The sequence below is a fragment of the Rhinatrema bivittatum genome, chromosome 12, assembly GCF_901001135.1.
Source record: "Rhinatrema bivittatum chromosome 12, aRhiBiv1.1, whole genome shotgun sequence".
Classification (NCBI taxonomy): Eukaryota; Metazoa; Chordata; class Amphibia; order Gymnophiona; family Rhinatrematidae; genus Rhinatrema; species Rhinatrema bivittatum.
Genome location: NC_042626.1, coordinates 74,388,056 through 74,413,060, shown reverse-complemented (window position 1 = coordinate 74,413,060; position 25,005 = coordinate 74,388,056). Strand labels below are relative to the sequence as shown.

Here is a 25,005-nt window from a genome sequence, read left to right as displayed (position 1 = left end):
GGGACTTTCTCCTTCTCCCGGTGGAGTTCCCGATGGAGGAAGCATGCCAAAGCTGAGAGGGCGAGAAGGCATCGATGGATGCGGCACTGGCATCGATGGAATCAGTGCCGGCATCAATGGATGTGGCATTGGCATCAATGGAATTGGTGCTGGCATCAGGGCAGATGAGGTGTGCTTGGGCACCGTAGCCCCGATGGCCCTGGCATAGGCTCCAGCATCGACGGTTCCCGTGGAAGGACGTGGCCAGGAAGCGATCCTTCCTCCTCCGAGGAACCCGGTACTGGAATTGGAATCTGCGGAGGCCTCGATGGACGACTCGATGCCATGTCAGGTGGCAGAGGAGTTGATAAGGCACTGATGAGCGCATCGAGGCACTCGAGGAGTAGTGCCATCATCGAGGGAACTGGTTCCAGGGTCGGTATGAGGGCCGGCGCCGGCTGGAAGCCTCGTAAGGCTTTCAGCACTGCCTCTTGGACCATGCGGTCCAATTCCTCCTGGGATGCCTAGGGGCCCCGGGTCCAGAGAAGTATGGGGGCTCCTCTCCCCGGGCCTTCTTCGCAGGCGGCTCGATGGAAGTCAATGCCGCTGTGGTATTGGTGCGGGCACCGGTTGGGGACGCCCGTCGGTGCTGGTGTCGATGTTACCCTCGGTGCTCGGTCCGGTCTTTCCCTGGCACCGAGGACGATGATGCTGATGTTCCCGATGGAGTCGATGACGGACAGTCACCCTGTCCATGATGCTTCTGGCGAATTGTCTCCAAGGTCGATGCACCCTCCACGGTCGGTGGCGCTTGAACTGGCTTCGATGGAGCAGTATGTTTTAAAGCAAACAACTGCTCCATTTTGTCCAGGCGAGTGTGACGGCCTTTGGGGGTCATTTGTGCACAACAAGGGCATCGATGAACGTCGTGCGAGGGGCCTAAGCACAAAACACAGACTTCATGCGGGTCTGTTATGGACATGGGCCCCGGACACTCAGGGCATTTCTTAAACCCGGTCACCAAGTTAAAATTTGGCAGGCGCATGTCGGTGACCGTCGGGCACTGAAGAGGTAAGCCGCCAGGAACCGACCGCAAGTACCGGAAAAAACACTTACCGAGCGTCAGAGGGAACAGAGCGCGATGGGGGACCCTGGTGAGGGATTTTTTGAGAAGATAAACTTCAAATATGAATTTTGAAATTGAGAAGATAAACTTTTTTTTAATCTTTTTTTAATTTTTTAAATTTTTTTTAAAAATTTTTTTTAATTTTAAAAAAAATTTTAAATTTTTTAAATTTTTAAATTTTTAAATTGAGAAGATAAACTTCAAATGAATAAAACCTCCACTCAATAGCACAAACTATTATCCAATAACTGGACCTAAATACGAATTAACCAACTTTAAATTGACACTCATCAATACCTGCTGTGCTTTTATCATACCATTGTCGTATTTATGCATTTGATTATTTATGTACCGTTTCATAGTGATGTACTGCCACAGTTACTCACATATTTTATTTACTCACTCTGCTACTCTATTACATTAATAGGCTGAAATGTATTTATACATTTGATTATTTATGTACCGTTTCATAGTGATGTACTGCCTCAGTTACTCACATATTTTATTTACTCACTCTGCTACTCTATTACATTAATAGGCTGAAATGTAAATATTGCTCTGTTCTATCTCTCCCCTCTTCCAGCTCCAAGTTAATTTCCCTGTTTTATTGTAACTTTCTCACATCCTCTATCTGATCCACTATATCTAAAGTTCAAGGTTCTTATTGAGAACATTGTTTACGTTTATTGAGAACATTGTTTACGTTACGTTATGCTTTACACACTCTGTTAATTGTAAACCGGGTTGATGTGATGCATGTCATGAAACTCGGTATAACAAAAACAATAAATAAATAAATAAATAAATAAATAGTTCCGTGAGGAAAGTTGTGAGAAATTTCTCACACAGCTCCTAAACTGCGAGGCAACTGCTGCGCAGAAAAAAAGAGACTGAAGGGGGACTCCTGGTGGCTGCAGGGTTAGTGGCATGCTGGGCATGCTCAGAGTAGCAGTCAAAGTTCTAGAAACTTTGACAAAAGTGTTCCCTGAAAGGGCTCCATCTGATGATGTCACCCATATGTGAGGACTACCATCCTGCTTGTCCTGGGAGAAAAGCCTTAACCTGTTCCATCCACTTTATCATTTTTTCTTGCTATCTGCACCTTTTCTAGTTCTGCTATGCCTTTTTTGAGATGGGGTAACCAGAACTGCACACAATACTCAAAGTATGGTCACACCGTGGCTTGATACAGAGGCAATATGATATTTTCTGTTTTATTCTCCATTCTTTTTTAGATCATTCCTAACACTGCCACACAGTAAGCTGAGGATTTCAACATATTGTCAACAAGGACTCCAAGGACTTTTTCCTGAGTGGTGACTCCTAATGCAGAATGCAGCATTGGGTATCTGTGGTTGGGATTGTTGTCCTTATGTGCATCACTTTCACTTTCAGATGCATTTTATAGCCTATTGGTTTTTTCAATGGCCTAATTTAAATGCTGTTCTATCTTCTTTTTAAATGTTACTTTGATATTGCAGAGATCTATTGCTCTAATGGCCTGCCAGACCAGATTACCCGATTTCTTTGCTAGTCTAAAATACTGAAATTTTCCTCTCCTCACCCAGCTTGGGAATGGGTGGCAGGAGGGCCTCCTTAGGCCGAGTAGGACTATGGCAGGAGATTTAAACATGGGGAAGAGAGAGTGGCCATTATAAGAAAATACTCATATTTTGTTCCAAGAAGAAAGCAAAATTGCTTACCTTGTAATAGGTGTTATCCCAGGACAGCAGGATGTAGTCCTCACATATGGGTGACGTCATCCACGGAGCCCTTAAGCGGGAAAAACTTCTGGCAAGTTTCTAGAAGTTTTAACTGGCTGCCTGAGGCTACTGAGCATGCCCGGCATGCCATGATATTCCCTGCCACAGGGGTCTCACTCCAGTCTTGTATGTAGCAATAAGCGTAAGCAAAAATATAATAATAAAGTCTGAGGCCCAACTCCGCGGGGTGGCGGGTGGGTTCCGTGAGGACTACATCCTGCTGTCCTGGGATAACACCTATTACAAGGTAAGCAATTTTGCTTTATCCCAGGACAAGCAGGATGCTAGTCCTCACATATGGGTGATTAGCAAGCTAGAGGCTGAGTCATTGTCCGTGCATGTAGCAGTGATGCGTTGTTGTGGAAATGATGCAGCCGAAGTACACAGCAGGTTGGATGTAGAAGGAGTTGGGATTAAACTGGAAACAAGTTCTTTAAGACAGATTGTCCATAGGCGGAATCCTGTCGTCCTTCCTTGTCTAAACAGTAGTGAGCTGCAAAAGTGTGGAGAGAAGTCCATGTTGCTGCTTTACAAATGTCAACGATTGGCACTGAACGAAAATGCGCTACTGAAGTTGACATTGCTCTTACGGAATGTGCCTTTACTCGCCCTTGGAGAGGAAGGCCTGCTTTTGTATAGCAAAATTGTATGCAGTCGGCTAACCAATTGGATAGAGTATGCTTTCCCACTGCTTTACCTGGCTTATTTGGGTCATATGAGACGAAAAGCTGATTGGATTTTCTGAGGGACGTCGTGCGATTCAAGTAAAAGGACAAAGCACGTTTACAGTCCAAAGTGTGTAAAGCTCTTTCGCCTTGATGAGAGTGAGGCTTTGGAAAGAATGTGGGTAGAACTATAGTTTGATTTAAGTGGAATTCCGTAACTACCTTGGGAAGGAATTTTGGATGTGTTCGGAGAACCACTCTGTCATGGAGGAACTTTGTGTAAGGTTCGTATGTGACAAGTGCTTGTAATTCACTAACCCTCCTAGCTGATGTAATGGCTATGAGGAAAATAGTTTTCCATGTGAGAAATTTAAGGTCACAGGTATCTATGGGTTCAAAGGGAGAACGCATTAGACCTGTTAAGACCAGATTCAGGTCCCATTGCGTAGCTGGGGGCCGAATTGGTGGTTTAAGTTGAGTTAGACCTCTCATGAATCTACTGACGAGAGGTTGTGTGGAGATAGGTGCATCTCCTATCTTGTCATGATAAGCTGAGATTGCACTCAAATGTACTCTGATTGACGATGTCTGAAGTCCAGAGTCTGAAAGATAGCACAGATAATCTAGCAGAGTAGTTGTGGGGCAAGTGAAAGGATCTGTATTGTTTTGCTTGCACCATGAAGTGAATCGTTTCCACTTGAAAGAATAATTCTTTCTTGTGGAAGGTTTGCGGGAAGCTATAAGCACTTGAGATACATTAGTTGAGAGGTTAAGTGATTGTAAGATCAAGCTTTCAACATCCATGCTGTCAAGGATAGGGATTGAAGGTTGGGATGGCGCAACCGGCCCTGATCCTGAGTGATGAGATTGGGAGCTACTCCCAGGCGAATTGGATCCTTGACTGACAGGTCTAGCAGTGTGGGAAACCATACTTGTCGAGGCCAATATGGGGCTATGAGAATCATGGACCCCTTGTCCTGTTGTAGCTTCACCAGTGTCTTGGTGATAAGCGGTATTGGAGGATATGCATATAGGAGGCCTGAGTTCCAAGGGCGAGCAAAGGCGTCCTTGGCTGGTTGGTGCTTCTGTTGGTGCAGGGAACAGAAGTTGGTCACCTTGTGGTTGAGGTGCGACGCAAAGAGGTCTGTTGTTGGCTGTCCCCAACATTGGAATATTTTGGTCGCTATCGAGGGATTCAGAGACCACTCGTGTGGTTGGAATTGCCGACTGAGTCGGTCTGCTAGTACATTTTGAATTCCTGCTAGATAAGTGGCCTGTAGTAACATTGAGTGATTCAAGGCCCAGTCCCAAATTTGCGCAGCTTCTTGACAAAGGAGATACGAGCCCGTACCTCCCTGTTTGTTGATGTACCACATGGCCACCATATTGTCCGTTTGGATTAACACAGTCTTGTGTGAAAGGCAGTCCTTGAACGCATGCAGCGCATAGCGTATAGCTCGAAGTTCCAGAAAATTGATTTGATATGTGGCTTCGAGTTTTGTCCAAGTTCCTTGAGTTTGAAGAGAGTGTACATGAGCTCCCCATCCCAAGGTGGATGCATCTGTAGTTAACGTTATTTGAGGGATCGGCTTTTGGAAAGGCAGGCCCTTGCGTAAATTGTCTTTGATTGTCCACCAGTTTAGCGATGAGCGAAGTTGGTGGGTTACTTGGATGGGAGAATGAAGCGGTTGAATGGCTTGGATCCATTGCGACCGGAGAGTCCATTGCGTAAGTCGCATGGCAAGTCGTGCCATCGGAGTGACATGAACCGTTGATGCCATGTGGCCCAGTAAGATTAGGAACTGATGAGCTGTCACTTGCAGTTGTGTGGACATGGCGTACGCTAACTGGGACAGTGTATGTGCACGGTCTTCTGGAAGAAAAGCTTGTGCGAGGTTTGTGTCTAATTCTGCTCCTATGTATTGGAGTAGATGAGATGGTTGTAGGTGGGATTTTTGATAATTGATGAGAAATCCCAGTGTGTGCAGTACCTTTATTGTGTAATGTAGAGAAGTAAGCGCCCCTTGTTGAGATTGACTTTTTATAAGCCAATCGTCTAGATAAGGGAAGACATGAACACCTTGTTTGTGCAAATGTCCTGCTATTACTGCTAGGCATTTTGTGAATACTCTGGGAGCTGAGGCTAGGCCGAATGGTAGGACTCTGTATTGGAAATGCTGGCGTCCCACCTTGAATCTTAGGTACTTGCGATGAGGTGGGAAAATAGGTATGTGAGTATAAGCGTCTTGGAGATCCAGAGAACAAAGCCAATCCCCCTTTTGTATGAGAGGAAGAATGGTGCCCAAGGATACCATTCTGAATTTTTCTTTTCTTAGAAATTTGTTGAGATGTCTGAGATCTAGAATTGGACGCAGTCCTCCGGTTTTCTTTGGAATGAGGAAATACCGGGAATAGAATCCTCTTCCCTTCTGTGAGCGTGGTACGTGTTCCACCGCTCTTGCTTTCAGAAGAGTAGATAATTCCATTTGTAATTGAGGTATGTGATCGAGATAGGAGTTTTGTGGTGGACACTCCGGCGGGGGAGCTGTGAAGTCTAGGTGGTAACCCTGATGAACTATGGATAAGACCCATTGATCTGTGGTGATATTTTCCCAATCGTTGTAAAAGTGGGAAATCCTTCCCCCCACTGGCAAATTCGGAAAGGGGTTGGGTTGGCTCTGTTCTCCGGGACTGCTTTCAAAAGCCAGAGGTGGAAGCAGTTTGGGGCGGAGGCTGTGGCCTTGCAGCTCTCTGCTGTCTCTGCTGAGGGCGCTGTGGAGGCCTTGTAGAGCGTGGCCTTGAGGTTTGGGGGTAATACCTTCTTGGTCTAAAGAAAGGCCGTCTGGTGTCTCGCCGTGGCGGTCTGCGGGCAGGGTGAGTAGGAGCATCGTGGGACAACGTAGAGAGCTGTTTTAATGTTTCAGAGTGCTCTCTAAGCTGCGTTACGGCATCTTGTACTTTTGTTCCGAACAAGTTGTCGCCCAGGCAAGGCAAGTCCACTAGTTTATCCTGGACCTCTGGACGTAGGTCAGACGCCTTCAACCAGGCCCATCTTCGAGCACTGATGCCTGAAGCTGCCGTTCTGGAAGAAGTCTCAAATGCGTCGTACGCCGCTCGCACCTCATGCTTGCCCGCATCTAGACCTTTCTGCACAATGTGTTGTGCTGCCTCCTGCTGCTGTTGAGGGAGAGAGGGAAGAAATTCCTCAATCTGCTTCCACAGGTTTCTTTGATGCTGTGTTATATACAGTTGGTACGCAGCAATTTTCGCATTTAGCATCGCTCCCTGGTAAATCTTACGCCCCATAAGGTCTAGGAATCTGTTATCTTTCCCAGGAGGGATAGAAGCGTGAGTTCTTGACCTTCTTGATTTCTTTTGCGCAGATTCCACAACTAATGAACTGTGTGGTAGTTGTGGCTTCTCAAAGCCTGGGGCCGCTTGGACTAAATATGTAGAATCAATTCTACGATTAACTCCCGGTGTTGTACATGGGTGCTCCCAAATCCGTTGCTGAAGTTGGAGTAGTACTTCATGAACTGGAATTGCTAGGTTATGTTTTGGAGGATCTACAAATTGTAGAATCTCCAGTGTTTGCTGTCTGTCATCTTTCTCTGCCTGAAGTTGAAAAGGGATGGATTCCGACATCTCTTGAACGAAAGAAGCAAAGGATAAATCCTCAGGAGGGGATTGCTTCTTGGTTTGTGGCGGAGTACCTTCTGATAAAAATTCTTCTGAAGAATACTCCGATTGTGTGTCAGACCATGTATCCTCTGGTTGAGGATATGAAGGATGGCTTGGAATTGTAGATGGAGGAACCCCCGAGGGTCCTGGTAAAGGATCCTGGATGTCCGGTGCCCCATCACTGGTATCACTGTTTTCCGCCGGGTATGAAGGCAAGGAAGATAAAAGATCATGATATCTTTTGGTGAGGATAGCATGTAATCTTTTCTCAGAGGGAATCTCTGGATGTTTGGACTTTCCTGTTGCCTTTTTTCCCCGGCTTGAAGCTGCAGAAGGAGCTACAGTGTAATGTGGAGGTGGTTGTGCCGCCGTAGAAAGTGATGTAGTGAGAAAGGAAAACATGGAGATGGGAATCAATGAGGAGATTGGTCTGGAAGCACTTGTGGACATTGTAGAATGTACACTCGTCGATTCCATCGAAGGATGTGCAATTTGCATCGAAGATGAGGCTGTTGACATCGATGGAGCAGCAGGCATCGTTGGAGCGCAGATAGGCACGTCCATCGGAATAGATAGAGCTGCAGCAGTCATCGGCACCGAGATTGGCATCGGTATGAACGATGACGTTGGCATCGGCACTGGCATCGATGTGGACGATGGTACCGGCATCGACTCGGTAGTCGGCATCGATGGAGACATCGGCATCGGCCCGATGGCCGGCATCGATGGAGTTATCGGCATCGGCCCGATGGCCGGCATCGACTGGGGAGTCGGCATCGGTCCTACCAGGGCCGGTATTGGAGATGCAGCCGGGATGGCTTCTTTCATGGCATCGGCGACAAGCTTCTTAATCAAGGTTGTTAAGTCCGCCACGGACGTCGACGGTGTCGATTCCTCTGAAGGGATTACCGAGGTCGATGACAACTTCCGCTGTTTAGCCTTTGGTTCTTCCGGCGATGGCAACGGAGGAATCGCATGATGTCTCCGGTGTTTATGTTTGGGACGGATCTCAGAAACGGATCTGGACGATGACGGGGTTGGCGAGGAAGCATCTCCCGAACCTTGTTGGACTTTCTTTAGAAGTATCTTCTTCGATACGCCTATCGGGGAAGATCTAGTCGAGGTCGACGGCGATGTCGGTGCTCTGATTTGAAAAATCTGAGCCATTCTTTCATGGCGAAGCTTCCTACCTTTCGCCGTCATTTCTTGACATTGGGCACAAGAAGCGATGTCGTGGTCTCCTCCCAAACAACGGACGCACTCCACGTGCGGGTCGGTGATGGACATAGTCCGGTTGCAGGCCGGACATTTTTTGAATCCGGAGGTTTTCTCCGTCGACATCCGTCGATGAATTCGGATTCTTTTTTGTCAAAAAAGAGTATGAAGTTTGTCACCAGCCGGTGACAAACCGAGCGAGACCCGTAAAGGGTAAAAAGTTGAGAATTAAAGTTAGTCGTTGTGAGGTAACTCACGGGGCTCCTGGAAACCGCGATGCAGCTAGCAGCGCGGAAAAAAGAAGACTGGAGTGAGACCCCTGTGGCAGGGAATATCATGGCATGCCGGGCATGCTCAGTAGCCTCAGGCAGCCAGTTAAAACTTCTAGAAACTTGCCAGAAGTTTTTCCCGCTTAAGGGCTCCGTGGATGACGTCACCCATATGTGAGGACTAGCATCCTGCTTGTCCTGGGATAAATTATGTATTGAGACAAAAAAGTGACCAAGGAATAAAACCAAGAGAACGCGAACCAGGACAAGACAATCTACTTCTGAAGCATTTTACTGCTGATTGCTCTGTCGACCTCCTTGATGTCCCCTCTCCCCCCGCACCTCCAATGCAGCTTCCCTCAGAAAACCAGAAAGTTTAGTCACAAGGTCATGAGTAAACAAGTGGGTTTTTATTATTCATTTTATTAATGTAAAAAAGACAAAAAATGACATTACAATACAGCTTTTTTATTTTTTTGGCACAGAATTGCTTCAGTCACACCATTGCCCATACTGCTATATTAGAGCCCTGAGTTTAGCACACAAGGAGAAGGCAGGGGAACAGACATCAGCTTATTTAAGTATCTCCTCATGTGTGGTGCAGCAGCTAGCAGGATATTCAGTGAGACTCAAAGGACTTCCTGCAGCATCAGAGACAGGTAACTACATCAATCCCATGCAGTAAGCTCAGGATAGCAGGCTGACCACTGCATAAAGTATTGAAAGTAGCAGCTGAGGTGTATACTAACAATCCCCTCCTGCACTGCATGTAAGTGCTATTAGCTCAGAGATCAGTGCAAAATCTATTTCAAGGTTCTCAGCTGCATTATACTAGCCAATAGTACAACATAACGAAGACTCTTCCCATTTTGTTCTTGAGATTGCAAGTGTGTTTAAAGTTTTGGAAATGTATGTCTGCTTCCAGGACTCTAAATAAAATGGAGCTGTTGCTTTGTTGATCCTCCTGATAAGTCAGTGATGTGCATGTGGAAAATATATATTTCTCAAATATGTATACAGCTAAAGTATGACCTTGGAGAAGAGAATAAAGGTACATAGGCTAAAAATGGAGATCCAGGGATACAATGTGAAGTAGGGGCCAAGAAGGTATTCTGGGACTGGAAAACAATAATCCTACTCCAGATCACAGACTAGTACCATCAGAACAATATTTCAGTTGGTTAGTGACTGGAAAAGGCTTTCTGAAAACTGACCTTCTGCTTTCTGTTTTAGAAACACAAGGCTTTCAAGCAGAGTGGTCACTGTCACAGCCCATGCTGGGCCAGAGATTTCTCCCCCCATGTAAAGAGGAGTTTTGCTCCAGTGGAAACATCACTGGAGGAATGTGGGACTGATCAGGGACCTCAGAACTCACAGCAGCAAGATTCCACTGTTAATATAATCTAATTTCCCCAAAGCATCACCAGTGGATACAAGTACATTTAACATTTTTTAAAAAATTAACTAAAACAAATATATCTAAATCTATCTATCTATCTATCTATCTATATATATATATAACAAAAATTTCATATACAAGGGACACTAATGAAAACCCTTTGTTAAAAAGACATTTTTATCTACAATATAAATGGGCTCTGACCGACGGCCCGCAAATGGGCAGTAGAGAGCAGCTCTACCGTGCATATGCGGACCAGAGAGCTCTGCGCAACATGCTTGGTGTTACAGAGGGGAGGAAAGGGCAGACAAGCGCTGCTCCGAGAAACGGCTCAACCGTTCCTCCGCCGCCGGGGAAGGGGGAGGGAGTAGGGACTGCCGGACCGTTACGCACAGGAGGAGGAAAGAGCAGAAGAGTCGCCGAGCCTGTCTGTCCGCCGCCGGGGAAGGGCGTAGGGACGGCTGGAGCAGAGCAAATCTCGCCCATTTGGGATGCCACAGTACACTGGGAGGGAGGTATGGAGAGAGGCAGGTCCCTGTAGCGGAGCCCCTCCCCCTCTGCATCTCCCATGTTCAGCAGGGTACAGCCGGCCCTGTAGAAGAGAAAAAGAGGGAGTGGAGGAGGGCTGAGGGAGAGGGAAGGGGTTGTGGATGAGGTGAGAGGGGGAGGGGGAGGGAAGGGAAGATGAGAGGGGATGGAAAGAAAAGGGAGAAGGATATGACTGAACAAGTGGGAAGGGTAAGACGTTCTGGAGAAGAGAAAAAAGGCAGTGGAGGAGGGCTGGGAGAGGGAAGGGGTTGTGGATGAGGTGAGAGGGAAAGGAAAGGGAAGATGAGGGGATGGAAGGAAAAGGGAAGAGGATATGACTGAAGTGGGAAGGGTAAGAAGTTCCGGAGAAGAGAAAAAGAGGGAGTGGAGGAGGGCTGGGAGAGGGAAGGGGTTGTGGATGAGATGAGAGTGGAAGGAAAGGGAAGATAAGAGGGGAGGGAAGGAAAAGGGAAGAGGATATGAGTAAGTAAGTGGGAAGGGTAAAGTTGTGGAGAAGAGAAAAAGAGGGAGTGGAGGAGGGCTGGGAGAGGGAAGGGGTTGTGGATGAGGTGAGAGGGGAAGGAAAGGGAAGATGAGAGGGGATGGAAGGACGTGTGTCAGTAAGTGGGAAGGGTAAGAAGTTGTGGAGAAGAGAGCGGCTCTGATCGATGTGCCGGTCTGACCGACGGAATCTTGCCCGTTTGAACGGGATTGCAGGAAAAATTGGTGAGTGGAGGAAGGGGAGTGAGTGACCGAGGGGGAGGAGGATGAATGACTGAGGTGAATGAGTGAGGGAAAGGGGGAGTGAGGGAGAAGAAGTGTAGAAGAGAGCCGTGTCCGAAAACAAACCGAAAATTTTTTTTTTTAATGTAGCCCGTTTTTACGGACTTAATGGCTTGTTCAATATATTTAAATATGTATGAAAAATATTTGTGGTATAGTGCTATTGGTTCTAGGATCCAATATCTAATGTCTAATATCTTGACAGCAGCAAGAAAGCTCAGATACAATGTATTCTTTGAACTAGTTTGTAATCCAGATATTAGTTCCATTTGGGGTTTCAGTGGCCAACATGCTTTGTATAAGAACCTTAACTTGAATGACCTGACGTTACATATACCCCCTGAGGAATTCTAGTTTGGCAAAACATAAGGCCTTTGTCAGGGTTTCTATGTTTGGGCTTGAATATTCATTGATTGTTTTTTGGCTCAACTGACATTTAATTTCTTCTGAAACTGAACATAAGGCTGCTGGGCTATGGGACACTGTTCTGTACAACTTCTGCTAAAGCAATATGTTTGACATGATACTGATTAGGTTTTTTGTACTGTTATTTTGCTTTGTACTGTTATTTCACTGTTATTGTACTGTATTTCGCTTTTATATATAAAATTTATTCTTGTGTCATTGGTTTTTGTAGATTTTGGTATATTGTTAAAAGTTTTTTTCATACATATTTAGATTGTATATTAAATAAAAATTTATTTTTAACAGAGTTTTCATTAGTGTTCCTTATATATGAAATTTTTGTTGTAAATTCCCTTGGAACACTTTATTTTATATTTTGCCTTATTCTTGTACTTTCACTATATATATATATCACACACACACATACACATATGTAATTTTTTTCATTATTGTATGGTTATGCCTAAACTAATTCTAGAAGCATAGTCTACTCACCTTCCCAGGTTCATTAAAAAAAGAGCTAATATGTATTTAAAATCAATTTGCACAGCACAAAATTATGTTAAACGCCTTCATGCCCTCAGCAAACACACTCCTAACTACAGCAGAGGGGAAATGTAAGCTCACAGTCCATGGGGGAAGGCATCACTGGTAAACATGGTGTACTGCATATAGTCTTGAGCACTCCCTCCACACAAGATTCAGATCCACTAGTCTGAAAGAAAACTTGCTACTTTGCAGCAACAAGGACTACAAAAGTTTAAAAATATACTTTATTGATTGCTCAGTAGGAGTTATTCCCAAAATATTACTGAGCATCCATCACTATCCAGATTCTTAGTGGCCAGGTGTAGATCCAAAGATATTCCTTTTATCCTCTTCTTGAGACCACATGTTGTTGTGGAACATAAATTAACATTAGATCCTTGTTCCTCCCTGTCCACTCCCTGCCAAGAACAACATAAATATTCTAAATGTGGCTGATACATGGTAGAGTGACACCTTCTTATAACCTGCTTGTGTCCTTGTAAAAGTAAATATGTAGCTGGCAGGTTGTTGTAAATTACATGACTTGCCTTTTGCTACTGTAGGGCAGAGGGATAGAAACAGATACTACAAAACTTTCCAGCTGCAAATTAAAAAAAAAGAAAAGCTAACTTTTAGCTCCTAGATTGGAATGCATATACAGTATGTTGTTTTATTTGAACAGAACCCTGTGCTCTCCTCTTGCTATATGTGAGGAGAACTCATATCTGTCCTGGCTTCTGTAGCCACACATGTTGCACTCAAAAGGGTCACGGAAGCCATGGCACCCCATGTGGATGGTGAACATGACGTAGTCAAGGAAGAGAACCTGGCAGTGGTCACATCGGGACACACCTGTCACCTCTCCTTCCTTGCTGATGACCTTGAAGGTGTCACGGGGGGAGACCATAGAAGGCCTGATATCATATGGCCTGGGCATCTCCTTTGGGGTCTGCAGCCCATTGTGCACCCGAGTGGGCAGCAGGTGGTTTTGCTGATAGGCGTGGCTATGGCGCTCCTCATGGCTGCTATCCGTGTCAGTAGAGTCTTGCCCATTTTGGCTGGGAGACAGCCCTCGTTCTGACAGCTGCAGTTTGTCTTTTGGATGCTGACTGCTCTTCTCTGTGTCCTGCAGGGTACCACTGGGCATTTCATTACGGGTCAGTGCTATGGGATATATGCTGCTGATAACTGGCACCATCTCAGAGGTGGGGGTAGTTTGTACAAGGGGGTGCAGGGCTTCGGCCTCCAGGTAGCTGATGGTGTTAGTTACGGCTTGGTCCATCATGCGGGACTGTGCAAGGTCGCATGCCTTCTCGTACATGAAACTTCGGTTGTAGTTCACTTCAAAGCAATGACGCTTCTCACCTATGAGGAATAACCACGGAAAACCAGCTTATTGTGTGTGTGGCAAAACTGTTACACCTGAACCCTTTCTGGTATACTGTCCTTCATTTTTAGTGAATTAGATTATAATTCCCCTCCTAGGAATAAATACTTGGTGGAACAGGGTATGTCAGAAGCACAAATATGAAGCTGTTGCAGCCAAAAAAGCTAATAGTCTTAGGAAATTTCAGGAATCTATTCTAGGTGCTGTAATTGTATCATTAGATAAAATAAGCTGTACAATATCAGAGCAGTACCTTACTAAACAAGTTAATATTTTGTACCTAAAGGGCAGATTTTAAATGCTCGGCGCACGTAAATTCCGGCCTTTACACGTGAGAACGGGCCTTATGTGTTCTGGGCAAATCTTCCAAGAGGCCCGGCCACGAGCATAAAGGCTGGTACACGCTCAAGTGCTGGGCCTCCTGGAAGAGGCAAACTGGAGGGCGTGTTTTGGGAAGGGGGGGGGGCAGGCCGGGACAGTGCCATTGTTTGCTGTCCTGGTGCGCGCAATTTACTTCAGCAAGTAAGTTGCCCCAAAAAGGTAAAAATAAAAAATAAATTTAATTTAGGGTTTGGGGAGGAGAGGGGAAGGGAGGGTAGGATAGGGGGTAGAGAATTTCCCTCTCAGTCCCCTCCTTAATTGAAGCAGTCTGGGAGGGAACTGGGGAAGCCCGTGATGTGTTGCCACGCAAATTTCCACAATTTTAGCCCCCCTTGCGAGCAACACGTGCATATGCAGATTATAAAATCTGGTGCGCATGTGTGTGCAGCCTGCCGATTTTATAACATGCGTGCACCAGTGCCCACATGTTATACAATCGGCACATCCATATGTGCACGCCAGGAAGTGCGCGCACACGGATGCGCAAGCTCACCTTACAAAATCTACCCATAACTGAAAACAAAGGCTTGTGAATTCAAGAAAATTGAATGAACATAAAAACAAGATATGAGGAGAACCCACTCCTGTGCATCACCTGATGTCATCTGCAATTACAAAATTATAAATTCCCATACATTTATACAGGACACACTGCAACATTACATCTTCAGAACTGGGAATGATGCTTTGCGCCAAGTTTAAACACATTGATAAGCAGAGGAGTGCCTGTCTTGTGTTTTATCTGTGAGTCTTCCTGGACCTAAAGCTATGGTCTCACTGCATAGGCTGAAGAGGCCCTGAATTCAATTAAATCCAGTGTCTTTACATCTGAACACTATTTCCCAATGGATGCAGTGGAAATATATGTGTATCTGGCTTACCTTAAGTGGAGTGCAAAAAAATAACACATATATAAATAAATCATGGATGACTGGAAATAATTCATGTGTGCAAAATATTCAAAAAACAGCTTGTAGAATTCCTGTATTACGGTAACTTGCATACTATACTTTTCAGCTATGACTCACTGAGGCTCAGGTTATACCACAGTTGGTGGTGAGCCAGCCACCTCACGTTTCTTTCATCATGGAGTGAATAAACCAGCAGAGTAACATTGTAAAATTGTGAATATGATATTGTAAACCGCTCTGATCAAGCCTGTTTGAAAGTATGGTATATAAAAATCTTAAATAAATGAATAAATAAATGAAGTGCAAGTACTCTTAGCCACATACTGCAAACAGACTTTTAATCCAGTTTCCAGACAAGGGGGAGAAAAAGAGAATCCAAGTGACTAACATAAGAAGCTCCAACCAAGAGAAAAAAACTCTGTGAAATGAAGTCAGCACTGCAGAGAATCCCTATCACTGTATAGAGGGAATACTGTCAGTATGCACACGCCATCAGAATATACGTCAATAGGCTGAAAACACTTCAGCTCTGTGAATTCATATGCAGGAAGCTTTCATGCAGTTTGGCAGCAGTCTTCCACTGGCAGACATCTCTGCTACCACGAGTCCAACAAGGTCTAAGCACTGTACAGTACATCTGAGGTTTCTGTACTTAAACTTAAGTAGTGAGGTTGGGAAGGAGGAAAGGCCATTAGGCCCTAACAATCCTAAGCAGTGCAACTAAATCCCCAAGAGATGGTCTTCCAGTGTGGTGTGGACAGTTAGTGTGCTTGTGCTGTATGTGGGCACATGTCCACCACATAACAGAATTCTGCCCCTTGCAGGAGATTCCAGTGACTGCTGAAGTGCACCATGCAGCACAAGGATACCTCAAAGCATAAACATCAGAGCAGAGTAATGCCACCCAACAGGCTTCAAAACACCACTTGCCTAGGGCTCAATTAAAGAATACTCCAGTCACATGTTAGCACTTAACTTAGGCCTGAATTTTCTAAAATCGCACCCTTCCTGAATCGCGTGGTAATGGGGGGGGGGGGGGGAGCAAAGCGGGGGGCGGGCATGCGAAAGCCGGCAGTGATCGCACCACTGCGGTGTTATCGCTGCCGGCTTCCGCATCCAATAGCACCACTGTGAAAGGTGGCGCTATTGGGGGTGCTACTGGCGGCGATAAGGGGTCTTACCTTTTCGCCACCAGCGAAGTTTCCGCGGCGTCTTCCCCGAGGCCACCCCGACTCCTCCTCTTCCGGTGCCAACGCCACCCCAACTCTGCCCCTATCTAGCTATCGCACGCGAAAAGGTCCTCTTCGCGTGCGATAAGGATAGAAAACGACCCCCTTAGTTCTAGAATTATTTGTCAGCATCACAGTTTACCCAAGTAAGACACCACATCATATGAACGTTTAGAATTTACCAGGAAAGAGAAATGGTTACAGGTATTTTCTCAGTAGCTAATATTTGTCTAGCATATACTTTCTGCTGTCTGTGTAAAGGGACATGTATTTCCTAAAATAAATTCAAGAAATCTCTCCCATTCTTTATATCACTCGCATCTGACAGCGATACAGCCATGCAAAAAATAAACTGGCTGAAATCTGTAAATGCACCACTATCAAAGTTAAGCTAAATTGCAGCTAAACAGAGGTATTAACAATTAATAAGTCCTTGGCCCCCTTTGAGGAGGCAAAGTTGGCTTTTATAACACCCATGGCCCGAAGCTTGGATGTTCTCCTTAACACCAAACTAACAGGTCGATACAGTAAGGCTGCGGTAGAAACAGTGCGGCAGTGTCAGGCGCACCCTTCCTCCCCGCACGCACAGTCCTCTAGACCTAGCGCCTGATACTCTCTTCTAATCGCATGCAAATGCATGCCGAGGCTGTGAAGCGTTAGGGAAGGGTTATGCCCGTGCAACCCATTTTACTGTATAGGCGCTTAATACAGCGCCTATACAGTAACCTGGGTGCGCTGGTACCTGTCATTTCAAATGTCATTTCAAATGACATTTGAAATGACAGGCACCAGGAGGAGGGAGGCGGGAGGCGGCGAAGCGACTTACTTCCTGCCTTTGGTTTTTTTGCTTTGCCGCTGTGTCTCACCTCCTCCCGGAGCAGGGCACGAAAGCAGTCTTGCTCCGGGAGGAGGTGAGACACAGCGGCAAGCAAAAAAAAACCAAAGGAAAAAAAAAACTTTTCTGAGCCATCAGCAGCGGCGGCGGGATCCGGGGGGGGGGTGGGTACGTGTTCGATCGGGCGAATAGGCAGGTAGGTGACAGCGGCGGCGCAGCAAAAAAAACCAAAGCGACAAAAGTAACTTACTTTTCCACGGCAGCGGGGCAGGGGCAGCGGGATCGGGGAGGGGGGGGGGGTAGGCGGCGTGTTCGATCTGAGCCATCAGTAGCTCCCCCGATGAAGATGGCCGCCTGCACGGGGGAAAGTGTGCAATTGGCCGCTGAAGACGTGACGTCACGACGTTTGGCGTCACGGGGTGTGACGTCACGTCCTCAGCGGCCAATTGCACGCTTTCCCCCGTGCAGGCGGCCATCTTTTTGTCTTCGTCGGGGGAGCTACTGATGGCTCAGAAAAGTTTTTTTTTTTCCCACCTACCCGCCCGCCCGATCGAACACGCCGCCTACCCCCCCACCCGATCCCGCTCCCACTGCCCCGGAAAAGTAAGTTACTTTTGTCGCTTTGGTTTTTTTTGCTGCGCCGCCGCCCCTGTCGCCTACCTGCCTATTCGCCCAATCGAACACGTACCCACCCCCCCCCCCCCCCCCCCCCCGGATCCCGCCGCCGCTGCTGATGGCTCAGAAAAGTTTTTTTTTTTCACCTACCCCGCCCGCCCGATCGAACACGCCGCCGCTACTGATGGCTCACGCCACCGCTGTCGCCTACCTGCCTACTCGCCCGATCGAACACGTTACAGTGCAGATAAGTGTGGGATTGGGGAGAGGTCCCCCAGAAAATTAAAGAACCCCCCCAGTGTTTAAAAAATTATAACAGTTCTTAATAAAAGTAAAACCTCTCTTTTCCCGTTCCCTTTCCCGTGCGATTTTGGCACTACACTACACTAACACCTACTAGGGGGAGGCGGTAAACTAACACGTTAAGGCCGCGGCAAAACAGCAGGTTACTGAGGAGATAGTATCAGCGCCCGTTACAGTATCGGAGGGGAATAGCTAATTCCTTCATTATACAGCTTTTTCGTTCATTTACATGCTGGGTGCGGAAAGGGTTATGTGTCTATTTTAGGAAGCGCTAAGGACGCGTGAAACTGGAGACTGTATCGCTGGATGGCCTTACTCGTCTGTATTGTGCGCTCCCAGCACGTTACAGATGGGGAATCTTTAACTGAACGTTACTGTATCGACCTGTTAGGGGGTAAGAACATAAGAACATGCCATGCTGGGTCAGACCAAAGGTCCATCAAGCCCAGCATCCTGTTCCAACAGTGGCCAATCCAGGCCATAAGAACCTGGCAAGTACCCAAAAACTAAGGGGTAGATTTTAAAAGAAGCGCGATCAGCCTACTTTTGCTTGCGCATCAGACTCAAGCAAAAGTACGCTGGATTTTAGTAGATACGCGCGGAGCCGCGCGTATCCACTAAAATCCTGGATCGGCGCGCGCAAGGCTATCGATTTTGTATAGCCTGCGCGCGCCGAGCCGCGCTGCCTCCCCCCGTTCCCTCCAAGGCCGCTCCGAAATCGGAGCGGCCTCGGAGGGAACTTTCCTTTGCCCTCCCCTCACCTTACCCTCCCTTCCCCTACCTAACCCACCCACCCGGCCCTGTCTACACCCCCCCCCTTACCTTTGTCGGGGGATTTACGCCTCCCGGAGGGAGACGTAAATCCCCGCGCGCCAGCGGGCCTGCTGCGCGCCGGGCCGCGACCTGGGGGCGGGTACGGAGGGCGCGGCCACGCCCCCGGGCCGTAGCCACGCCCCGTACCCGCCCCCAAAACTCTGCCGCCACGCCCCCGCAACGCCGCGCGCTCCGGCCCCGCCCCCGACACGCCCCCCTCCGAGAACCCCGGGACGTACGCGAGTCCCGGGGCTCTGCGCGCGCCGGGAGGCCTATGTAAAATAGGCTTCCCGGCGCGCAGGGCCCTGCTCGCGTAAATCCGCCCGGTTTTGGGCGGATTTACGCGAGCAGGGCTCTGAAAATCCGCCCCTAAGTATATTCCATGTTACTGTTGTAGTAATAGCAGTGGCTATTTTCTAAGTCAACTTAATTAATAGCAGGTAATGGACTTCTCCTCCAAGAACTTATCCAATCCTTTTTTAATTGCACTAACCACATCCTCTGGCAACAAATTCCAGAGTTTAATTGTGCGTTGAGTGAAAAAGAACTTTCTCTGATTAGTTTCAAATGTGCCATATGTTAACTTCATGGAGTGCCCCCTAGTCTTTCTATTATCCGAAACAGTAAATAACCGATTCACATTTACCTGTTCTAGACCTCTCATGATTTTAAACACCTCTATCATATCCCCCCTCAGCCGTCTCTTCTCCAAGCTGAAAAGTCCTAACCTCTTTAGTCTTTCCTCATAGGGGAGCTGTTCCATTCCCCTTATCATTTTGGCCGCCTTTCTCTGTACCTTCTCCATCGCAACTATATCTTTTTTGAGATGCGGCAACCAGAATTGTACACAGTATTCAAGGTGCGGTCTCACCATGCAGCGATACAGAGGCATTATGACATTTTCCGCTTTATTCACCATTCCCTTTCTAATAATTCCCAACGTTCTGTTTGCTTTTTTGACTGCCGCAGCACACTGAACCAACGATTTCAATATGTTATCCACTATGACGCCTAGATCTCTTTCTTGGGTGGTAGCACCTAATATGGAACCTAACATTGTGTAACTATAACATGGATTATTTTTCCCTATATGCATCACCTTGCACTTATCCACATTAAATTTCATCTGCCTTTTCGATGCCCAATTTTCCAGTCTCAGAAAGTCTTCCTGCAATTTATCACAATCTGCTTGTGATTTAACTACTCTGAACAATTTTGTATCATCTGCAAATTTGATTACCTCACTCGTATTTCTTTCCAGATCATTTATAAATGTATTGAAAAGTAAGGATCCCAATACAGATCCCTGAGGCACTCCACTGCTCACGCCCTTCCACTGAGAAAATTGTCCATTTAATCCTACTCTCTGTTTCCTGTCTTTTAGCCAGTTTGTAATCCACGAAAGGACATCGCCACCTATCCCATGACTTTTTACTTTTCCTAGAAGCCTCTCATGAGAAACCTTGTCAAACGCCTTCTGAAAATCCAAGTACACTACATCTACAGGTTCACTTTTACCCACATGTTTATTAACTCCTTCAAAAAAGAGAAGCAGATTTGTGAGGTAAGATTTGCCTTGGGTAGAGCCATGCTGACTTTGTTCCATTAAACCATGTCTTTCTATATGTTCTGTGATTTTGATGTTTAAAACACTTTCCACTATTTTTCCTGGCACTGAAGTCAGGCTAACCGGTCTGTAGTTTCCCGGATCGCCCCTGGAGCCCTTTTTAAATATTGGGGTTACATTAGCTATCCTTGTCTTCAGGTCATTCTTTAAATCGTGCTGGGCCGTTATCACGTTGCACGGTAAGATTTAAATTAGGTGAAGGGGATGGGTTAGGGCAAGCTTAGAAAAATTCTCTTTCTGGTACCGCTGTGGGCAATAATGTTTTAGACTCACTCTGCTCCCAATCTGCCCAGTACATGCCCACTTTTTATGTGGGTAACTTTTTATACAGTAAGTGGCAGCCACTGAACGTAGGCGCATATTCAGCGGCTGATACTTAACCGCATAAGTCCTGCTTATCTGGCTAAAAAGCGATAAACGTGCTTTGAATATCTACCCCCTAGTGACTAAAGCAAATAGACAATTTAGCCATCCTGATATACACATACTTCCTATCCTGACTAGATTACTGCAATGTACTGTATGTAGGCTTCCCACAAAACCTCCTAAAATATTTATAGTTCGTACAGAATGCTGTAGTACGGTTGTTATTGGATTCCAGCTACAAAGAACACATTATCCCACTCTTTGGAACCTACACTGGCAAGCACTCCCCTACTGGGTTAAATTCAAAGCCTTCTGCATTGCCTTTAAGTAACTGAATGACCAGGGCCAAAGTTACCTGTAGGAGTACCTGCCATCTTACAAACCTTCTCACATACTATGATCAGAGAAAGAGGCACTCCTACTGCTTCCAGGCTACTCCTAAAGACTCCAGGCTGACCCAAACCAGTAAGTGAGCCTTCTCCTTCTTTATCTCCAGCTCTGGAACTCCCTTCCAACAGAGACCAGATCAGTCACTGACCTACTGAAATTCTGTCATAAGGTAAAAATCTGACTCTTCCACCAAGCCTACCCATTTTAGCCAACAATCAATAGCCTTTTCTCATCTCTAAGTCCATCAAACATCCCCCTGTTTTCTCCAGTTATCCTGCAACTCTACCTTATGAAATGTTATTACCACTTATTTTGTTTGCTGCCATGAATTCTATATTATGCACCCAGTATTTTTTTTTATATATCATGCTTTTTTATTATATATGTAAATTGTTCAGCAATCCTGAATCTTGCTGCAAGTACTCTGGTAGAGAAGCAAGTAACACATCTTTGAAAGAAATGATTTGATGGCATTACTTAATGCCATCAATTGTTACCAATGATCGTTTTACTCCATTTCTCCTTCTGCTAGTAGCAATTAGTGATTGTTTTGCTCCAACTCAAAGATTTCCCTCTCTATGATACACTTTATGTTCTCTGCACAAGAGGTTGGCATGGAAGAATCCAGATGAGGGATGTCTTCTTTAGAAGTGTGAACAAGCACCAGGAGTCAAGACTGTGCAAAATTCATGGGGCATGCAAAACATAATTATGCACAACAGCACAGGAACAGTGTATTCTCCTCCGAAACACTTATAGCTTATTAGCAGCATGAAAAGATATGACACAGGTGAACATCTCCAGACATTTGGACATTTGTAAGACCTGGGTGGAGGGTATTGCAGAACCGATGCCTATGTGCCTTTGCGGGGGAGTCATAAAGTGCAGAGAACCTCAAAAACTAAAACACTAATTTAAAAAGAATGCATTTTATTTTAGCTAAATTAGGAAGAGGCAGAAATCAAGCTTTACAGGCACTGACTACAAGCAAACTAAGCCAATAATCCAGATATTGTGATGCCTGATTTTATGGCAAGACATGGATGACTGAAATGATACCACAAGTATTTGGTGAAGACAATATCTGGTAAGACACTGGTTCTTTGCAAGGTCTCGTGAGTATCATGGATTAAGAACATAAGAAATTGCCATGCTGGGTCAGACCAAGGGTCCATCAAGCCCAGCATCCTGTTTCCAACAGAGCCCAAACCAGGCCACAAGAACCTGGCAATTACCCAAACACTAAGAAGATCCCATGCTACTGATGCAATTAATACCACTGGCTATTCCCTAAGTAAACTTGATTAATAGCCGTTAATGGACTTCTCCTCCAAGAACTTATCCAAACCTTTTTTGAAGCCAGCTACACTAACTGCACTAACCACATTCTCTGGCAACAAATTCCAGAGCATTATTGTGTGTTGAGTAAAAAAGAATTTTCTCCGATTAGTCTTAAATGTGCTACTTGCTAATGTCATGGAATGCCCCCTAGTCCTTCTATTATTCGAAAGTGTAAATAACCGAGTCACATCCACTCATTCAAGACCTCTCATGAATTGCTGGACCAGAGGCAGCATGGATTCACCAGGGGAAGATCCTGTCAGACAAATGTGATTGACGTTTTCGACTGGGTGACTAGGGAGTTGGATCAAAGAAGAGCGCTTGATGTCATCTACTTGGATTTCAACAAGGCTTTTGATATGGTCCCGTACAGGAGGCTGGTGAATAAAATGAGAAGCTTAGGAGTGAGTGCCGAGGTGGTGGCCTGGATTGCAAACTGGTTGATGAACAGAAGACAATGTGTGATGATAAATGGAACTTACTCTGAAGAGAGAGCAGTGTTAACCGAAGTGCCGCAAGGATCGGTGTGGGGACCGGTCCTGCTCAATATCTATGTGAGCGACATAGCGGACGGGATAGAAGGCAAGGTTTGTCTGTTTGCAGATGACACTACGATATGCAACAGAGGGCACACGCTGGAAGGAGTGGAGAGAATGAGACGGGATTTAAAGAAGCTGGAAGAGTGGTCGAAGATATGGCAGCTGAGATTCAATGCCTAGAAGTGCAGAGTCATGCATATGGGGTGTGGAAATCCCGAAGAACTGTATTCGATGGGGGGTGAAGGGCTGATGTGCACGCAGCAGGAGAGAGACCTTGGGGTGATAGTGTCTAACGATCAGAAGTCAGCGAAACAATGTGACAAGGTGATAGCTAAAGCCAGAAGAATGCTGGGCTGCATAGAGAGAGGAATATCGAGTAAGAAAAAGGTCCTTGGTGAAGCCTCACCTGGAGACCGTATCTCCGAAGAGACAGAGACAGGATGGAGGCGGTCCAGAGAAGGGCGACCAAAAAGGTGGATGTCTTCATCGAATGACTTATGAGGAGAGATTGAAGAATCTAAATATGTACACCCTGGAGGAAAGGAGGAGCAGAGGTGATATGATACAGACTTTCAGATACTTGAAAGGTTTTAATGATCCAAAGACAACGACAAACATTTTCCACTGGAAAAAAATCAGCAGAACCAGGGGTCATGATTTAAAACTCCAGGGAGGAAGACTCAGAACCAATGTCAGGAAGTATTTCATCACGGAGAGGATGGTGGACGCCTGGCATGACCTTCCGGAGGATGTGATGAAGACCAAAACTGTAAAGGACTTCAAAGGGGCTGTAGTTACATGATGTTAGGTTCCATATTAGGAGCTACCACCCAGGAAAAAGATGTAGTCATCATAGTGGACAATACTTTGAAATCGTTGGCTCAGTGTGCTGCAGCAGTCAAAAAAACAAACAGAATGTTAGGAATTATTAGGAAGGGAATGGTTAATAAAATGGAAAATGTCATAATGCCTCTGTATCGCTCCATGGTGAGACCGCACCTTGAATACTGTGTACAATTCTGGTCGCTACATCTCAAAAAAGATATAGTTGTGATGGAGAAGGTACAGAGAAGGGTGACCAAAATGATAAAGAGGATGGAGAGCTCCCCTAATAGGAAAGGCTGAAGAGGTTAGGACTGTTCAGCTTGGAGAAGAGACGGCTGAGGGGGGATATGATAGAGGTCTTTAAAATCATGAGAGGTCTTGAACGAGTAGATGTGAATCAGTTATTTACACTTTTGGATAAAGTGGAGTTGCTTACCTGTAACAGGTGTCCTCACATATGGGTGACATCATCAGGTTGGAACCCTATCACGGAATAATTTTGTCAAAGTTTCTAGAACTTTGACTTGGCACACTGAGCATGCCCAGCATGCCACCAACCCTGCATCCAGCAGGGGTCCCCCTTCAGTCTCGTTTGTAGTAAAAGTACTAGTGAAAAATAAAAATAACAAATCGCAAGCGAACCCAACTCCGCGGGGTGGTGAGCGGGTTTTGTGAGGACTAACATTCTGCTGTCCTGTGAGAACACCTGTTACAGGTAAGCAACTCTGCCTTCTCACAGGACAAGCAGGATGGTATTCCTCACATATAGGTGAATATCGAGCTGAGGATGCCCGAGTTAATGTACCAAAAGCACCCAAAGATGTGCAACAGGCACAACAGGGGTGAGTTTGGTTAATAGGGCAGCCTGAAATTCCCAGCTTTGGAAGGAAGTTGGGTTATTAAGCTGAGAATAAATTGCGTAGGACAGACTGGCCAAAGATAGAATCTTGTCTGCCAGCCTTGTCCAGACAAGAATGAGCTGCAAAGGTATGGAGAGAACTCCATGTAGCAGCCCTGCAGATGTCAGCAAGAAGTACAGAACGAAAGTGTGATACCGACGTTGCCATAGCTCTAATAGAGTGCACTTTAATGTGTCCCTGGA

At 46.0% G+C, this 25,005-nt stretch overlaps 1 protein-coding gene across 3 annotated transcripts in view; it reads right to left on the bottom strand.

The window, feature by feature from the left end:
* Window positions 1–11,199: 11,199 nt before the first annotated feature.
* IKZF3 (IKAROS family zinc finger 3) overlaps window positions 11,200–25,005 on the bottom strand; it is a 631,603-nt gene continuing 617,797 nt past the window's right edge. For all 3 annotated transcript variants that reach the window (XM_029572756.1, XM_029572755.1, XM_029572757.1), the window contains one exon: window positions 11,200–13,706. In XM_029572756.1, coding sequence (XP_029428616.1) covers window positions 13,012–13,706 — 695 coding nt within the window. In that variant the 3' untranslated portion in view covers window positions 11,200–13,011. The remainder of the gene's footprint in view (window positions 13,707–25,005) is intronic.